Source organism: Lathyrus oleraceus, chromosome 7 (assembly GCF_024323335.1).
Source record: "Lathyrus oleraceus cultivar Zhongwan6 chromosome 7, CAAS_Psat_ZW6_1.0, whole genome shotgun sequence".
NCBI lineage: Eukaryota > Viridiplantae > Streptophyta > Magnoliopsida > Fabales > Fabaceae > Lathyrus > Lathyrus oleraceus.
Genome location: NC_066585.1, coordinates 34,614,616 through 34,621,373, shown reverse-complemented (window position 1 = coordinate 34,621,373; position 6,758 = coordinate 34,614,616). Strand labels below are relative to the sequence as shown.

General features: G+C 32.6%; 1 protein-coding gene across 1 annotated transcript; it reads right to left on the bottom strand.

Annotated features, from left to right (window-relative positions):
• Nucleotides 1-3,342: 3,342 nt before the first annotated feature.
• On the bottom strand, nucleotides 3,343-5,700 carry LOC127108435 (tetraspanin-2). Its single transcript, XM_051045898.1, has 2 exons — nucleotides 5,054-5,700; nucleotides 3,343-3,726 (listed from the first exon to the last, which is right to left on the bottom strand). The coding sequence occupies exons 1-2, from the start codon at nucleotides 5,549-5,551 to the stop codon at nucleotides 3,415-3,417; spliced, it is 810 nt and encodes a 269-aa protein (XP_050901855.1). The 5' UTR covers nucleotides 5,552-5,700; the 3' UTR covers nucleotides 3,343-3,414.
• Nucleotides 5,701-6,758: the final 1,058 nt, after the last annotated feature.

Sequence of the window (6,758 nt, the reverse complement as noted above, 5' to 3'; positions counted from 1 at the left end):
GTGTATTTGCAAGCCTTAGTTTTCATGATGATAATTATAAGGTTTTCCCTTCCGAAGAAAATTGGAAAAGAGGAGATAAGATATGCACATTCTTGTTGCCATTTTATGAGACAACAAACTTAATTTCCGGAACGTCTTATCCTACTTCCAATTTGTATTTTTTGCAAATTTGGAAAATTCAGTGTGTTTTGATGGCAAGCATCAAAGATGAAGACACTCTTATAAGAGACATGGCTGAAAGAATAATGATCAAGTTTGAGAAGTATTGGAGTGATTATAGTGTGGTTCTTGCTCTAGGAGCGGTTCTTGACCCAAGGATTAAGCTTACCTCTTTGGAATACATGTATGAAAAAGTTGATCCACTTACCTCAACAATTAAAACAAATGAAATCAAGCAGAAATTGTACACTCTCTTTGAGATGTATCGTCGCCTTCATACTTCATCTTTTACAACCTCTCAAACTCCATCTTCCATCACTAGAAGGGAATCAAGTTCACACGCGTTAACTAAAAGTTTGTTCAATGTATGTAGCCTCCTCTAATTATTAACTTGCTTTAATATGTTACATGTTGTTAAACGCTTTAATAACATGCTCTAAATTGCCAAATATGCTGCTGTTAAATATAAGAAACATGCTGTTAATTGTTACATGCTGTTAAATACTATTATAACATGCTGCAAATTGTCAAATATGCTACTGTTAAATGTAAGAAGCATGCTGTAAACTGTTACATGCTGTTAAATGTTGTTATAACATGCTGTAAATTGCCAAATATGTTGCTGTTAAATGTAAGAAACATGCTGTAAACTGTTACATGCTGTTAAATATTGTTATAACATGCTGTAAATTGCCAAATATGCTGCTGTTAAATGTAAGAAACATGCTGTAAATTGTTACATGCTGTTAAATGCTATTATAACGTGCTGTAAATTGTTATACATGTTGTTGTTTAATGTAAGAAACATGCTGTTAAATGTTGTTATAACATGCTGTAAATTGACAAATATGTTATTGTTAATGTTACAAACATGCTGCTAAATGCTGTCTAAATTTGATTGTTTTAATATGTTACATGTTGTTAAACGTTGTCAATTGTTACATGTTGTAACATGTCTCTATTCTTTTCCTTTTTATTATAATAGGATTTGAAAGCACACAAACAACAACTTGCAACAGAGACCGGAAAGTCTCAACTTGATGTTTATTTGGATGAGGCAAGTGTGGATTTAAGTTATCAAAATTTTGATGACTTGAATGTTCTTCAATCGTGGAAGGAGAATTGGAATAGGTTTAAAGAGTTATCTTTATTGGCTCGTGATTTGTTAGGCATCCCTATTACTACTGTTGCATCTGAATCTGCTTTCAGTATTGGTTCGATCATTCTAAACAAATATAGAAGTCGCTTGTTGTCGAAGAATGTAGAGGCATTGATTTATACTCGCAGTTGGATTCACGGTTTCAACAGTTTTGGTACATAATCAAATATTAAAGTTTCTTTTAATACTTTGTGATTCTTATAATTTTGTTACTTACACTTAAATTTTTTTATAGATGTAGTGGGTGATGATGAAGATAATGATGATGGAAGCTTGGCGAAAAGTATTACAACTGAAGCATCATATGTTCATGACGTAGATGAAGATTGATGAGTGCATCTTTTATGTTTGTAGAGAATTTAGAGATTTTTGTGTTAGATAAAACTATTTATGAATTCTTTCATAATTTTTGTTGAATTTATGGAGTTGAACTTTTGTTGAATTTGTGGTGTTGAACTTATGTTGAATTCGTGATATTTAATTTAAGGTTTGTTGAATTTAATTATTGGATGTAGGATAATGATAGTGATTTTTATGCAATGCAAGTATATTTTTACATATATTATTTAGCAAAGACTTTATTAGATTTTAGTAGTATTAGGATGTATGAGTACTTTTTTTAAAATTATATCATCATGAGTGAAAAAGATTTTTTTAAAGAGAATAACGGGCATGCCCGTCATTAAATGGGGCGGGCCTAGTAAGTGAGCCCGCATCTCTACCTTTGACCGCCCCGCCCCGCCCCGTTTTCTTGCGGGCTTTTGTGGGACGGGTCTAAACGGGGCGGGCATGCCCGTTTGCCACCCCTACTAGAGACTCTAAGTTTGAGTTTTATGGTTTATAGTGGTGTGAACTTGTGTACAAACCCTTAGTTAGACTTTATAGTTAGCGTTTAAAGACTTCATGAGTTCTTTAGGAAAAACTTTTCACAAGACATGTGTCACAATATCTTGTGACTCTTTCCATGAGATAGATTGTAGACCTTGACTTAATCTTGAACATATTATAAAATGTGATGTATTAATATTTTAAATAAATTGTAATATTATGTTCGTTGTTGTTATTATATTAAAATAATATATATTTTTAGTACACTTGTTTATAGTTTTCTTCAGGGGTGGCAAAACGGGCTCGGCCCGCGGGGCATGCCCGTTTTGTCCGCACTTTTGTGCGGGGCGGGCCAAGGATTTAGGCCCTCACCCTCAAATGTGTCTGCCCCGCCCCGCCCCGTTTTTTTCGCGGGCTTTTGCGGACACATGTATTTACATAAAATTTTGCATTTTTAGGCTTAAAGAGTGTAGTGCCCGCGGGTTTTCCCCGCCCCGCCCTCACTTTTTTGCGGGGCGGGTCTAAATTTTAGGCCCGCATCCTCAACTACAACCGCCCCGCCCCGCCCCATTTTTTTTGGGCTTTTGCGGGGTGGGCCTAAACGGGGCGGGCATGCCCGTTTGCCACCCCTAGTTTTCTTTGTATGATGGGAGTATTTATAGTTTTCTTTGGATGACCGGATTATCCTATGCTTGTAGAATTATAGACAAAGTTGGGGTTAACTAAGCCAAAACTCTTTTTAATTTTTTTTTATTTGCAACTAATACATTAAATTAATGAGAACTACGATGAATGAATAATAAAACTCTTAAAAAAGATTATTACATATAATAACAGCTAACACCTCTCTCTCTCTATATAGACTCAGGTTCAAACTCTGACACCCTACTTAATTATTTTTAAAGGGTAAATTTCGACTACTATATTAAAAATATATATACATATATATGATTGATCTATTTTAATAATATACTCTGTGGAAAGTCACTATTATTAAGAATATAAACGTGGTGACTGGTGAGCCTAAGTTGTTGCCTTTAAAAATTTGTGGCTAAGTCACTCAAGTCACAATTGATCTGAATATAAAGTTAATTGAGTACACATTACTGATTTTGATTTTAATTGGTTGTGAATAGCTACTAAAAAAATGCAAGTGATTGATTATAATTTATTTATAACCAACAAGTGACACACACTCACAAAATGGAAGTGATTGATTATAACTTGAAGTGTCCATGTTACATAGCTACGAGGAAATAGGATGAGATTCAAACCCAACCTTGTTTGTAACGAGTGAAAAGGTCTTCTGTTTGAGCATTCTTAAAGGCACTACAAGCAATGACATAGACCCATATAAGTACAACCACAGCCACAATGAGAATTATATTTGCTTTCCTCCATTCTTTTCTTAGGTTCCCAAGTAAACCAGCTTTACAAGCATTACAATTGTAGCATAGCTGGTTCTGATCATTGTTCCACATGTTGCAATCTGAATCAGCCATGGGATTCACTGGGTTTGTCCACATTATGGGACTCACATAATTGTATCCACAGACAGTTGGAGGTTTGCAACATCCTGACTGAAAAAAAAAACAATCAAACTAAGGAAGAAACCATTTGTCTTCTTAATGGGGAAGAACTAGTTTTTCCATCTTCACGCTCTAACCAAGCAAGCGGTTGGGGTGGAACCGGTTCTTCACCTACAACTTGGCCTATAAACCAGGTTTATAACCCCTTAGGATTAGGAATGACCATCCACTTTTTACATATTCAACATACTTAAAATTCTCTTACTTTCACACACTTGAGCCGGGTTTATCTTATTTTCTACAAGTACACAAACATATATAAGAAATTATCAGTCTAGCGTAACCACGCGTAACTGATTGGTTGGTACGTAGAGAATGCGAGTGTTGTAAATTACAAGATATAGAGTTAGATTTCTAATGATGAAAAACACACAAGGGTAGACAACAACCAAACCATGTCACAAGCTGTCAACAATAACATTTTTATCTTGAGCAATAGAGACAAAAGAATGAGATTAACAATACAAAGCTGATTAAATTAATGTCTAAATTTCTAACGATTTCTCTGAATAAGTCAGTAGCTATCTGTCATGGAACTTTTGGGTGCCTCAATCATTGTCCCCATACAATATAAGAAAAGGTTCCACAAGCTGGTAACAAGGGATGTGTCTAATGTCTTGTACTACTTACTGATGATGCATTTTCAAGTCATGTTAATTCAATATAGAAGATATGTTGAGTGTAAACCTCAGATTTCAAACAAATAAAAAGTAACTTTGGATCCACCAAACGGATTTTATTTCAACGCATTATGCATATTATATTACTATGAATGGGACGGTGCACAATTTATTGGTCCAGTTAAAAAGTAACGGACACTATCTTTCCCTACAAGCTACCAAAACAATATAGTAACTTCACAAAGAGAAAGAAGGATATCAAGCTTCACTGAATAATATTGACTTTATGATACACCTAAACTCTTCCATATATGATATTGATTTATGAATGTAAAAAAGTACGGTAGCTCTTGATTTCAGTAATTGGAATTAAACATAGTAACATGGTGTACCATGTGATGTGGGCCTCAGATTTGAGGTACAGACAAAAGACCAATAAGTTACTCCAAAAATAATTTTTTTTTATGGAATCAATCATTTACATCTTGTTTGTTTCGAAGAAGTCAGAGCACTCTAACCAGCTCGTATGAGAGCTGTGGAGTGAATGTGCAAGATGAACTATAACACAGAGTTAAACTGTGACTTGAGTAAATCATAATTAAATATAACCCTAAATATTTTGTCACAGTTAAATCATGAATAATCTATGCAGAAGACATAGCAAGATAAAGAAAAAAACATAGAGGTGTGTTTGTTACCTGCAACGGAGAGATATGAGAACTGAAGAATTGATCAGCGCTGATATAATTCTGTGCGAGTTTAACACAAACATCAGAAGCAGCCAAACACGGTCTAATTTTCTTCCAACTCCCCGAACCAGTCACCCTTTTCCTCAACCAAGACGAAGCTCCGTTCAAACCATACTCCTTGTAGCCTCTATCAGGAACAACATAGCTTCCGTCGGGTCTCGTAACGACGAAGGCGAAGACGAGGACGATGAGGAGGACAGCGATTAAGAGTGCCATAGTGAAAAGGTAAAGTGCTAAGAGACCTTGTTTGTTCCAGTAAGCACCGATGAAACCACACAGAGAAACGAGGAGGACGAGGATGCCGATGATGACAATTGGCCATCGGAAGTTTGCGATGCATTGGTTGTCTGGTTTTGAGGCTAGCCATATGCCGGAGGCTATTATTGGTATTGAGGATAGTGTTGCTATGAAGTTTAGAATTGCGGTTATGTTGTTGCTTACAGCCATTCTAGTTACTCGGTGACTTTTACTTTACTTTTGGGAAATAGTAAGAGTTTTGATGAAGTGAAGGTGCTGAATTTGAGAGTTTAAAGATAAGTATGTAGGTAGATTAAGGGGAAGGGACCATGGTGGACACATGAGACTCATGAAATACTTTCTATATATCTTAAATTATAAATTAATACTTTATATTAAAATTTATTTTAAATTATAAATCACTTTACAATTAAAATACAATTAATGATATTTTTGTGTTCTATAATGAATGATTGAATTGACAATTTTATATAAGATTAAAAAAAAATAAAGGAAATAGAAAATTATTTTTTTATTAAATTACACTTATCATATATTAAAAATAATAAAAAATATTAATTAAAAGATAAAATTAAAAAAAAACCTTAAAAATTAAAACGGATTATTGGATACTCTTTTATTTCAAACGGATCATTGTAAAACGGATAAAGTCTTATTTATTATTATTATTTTTTTTTAATTTTTTAACTTTCTCTTTTATACTTAATAAATAGAAAACAAAAATGTAAATTCATACTCTATATTTCAGAAAGAGTGACATTTCACCTCTATTAAAAAAATAATAATATTTTTATTAAATATTGAGAGTCATAAAAATAATATTAATTAAATAATAAAATTAATTTTAAAAATATTATTGAAAATTTTAAAAAAAATTAAAATGTTTTTTATTTTAAGTGGGTCATAATTATAAAATAAAGGGAGATACATAAATTATTTTCCTCGGACAATATTAATTCTGTTTTTTAATTCGTATAAAATGCTTTAAAATAGTTTATTATATTCTGAATTTGTGAACATGATTATATTCTGAATTTGTGAACATGATTATATTAGTGCATGATTTTACAAAATAGCATAATAGTCCCTTAATCTTGTACCCATAAATGTACTTTAATTTTTTACTATCAAATGTATTTTTATGTAAATGTTAAACACAATGACGTGTAAAGTTAAAAGTTGATGTTATAATCTATATTTCTCCACATTGCTTCCAAGTATTAAGAATTTTTTTATATTTCAAATTCTTAAGGTATTTAGATTAATGAAGTAGAATGAAATTGTATCGAATGAAATCGGATAAATTTAGGTTATATTATTTGGATTAATTAAAAATATGGAATAAAGTAGAGTTAGATGGAATGCATTTTATCATATTTCATTTTTTTTTTAATTT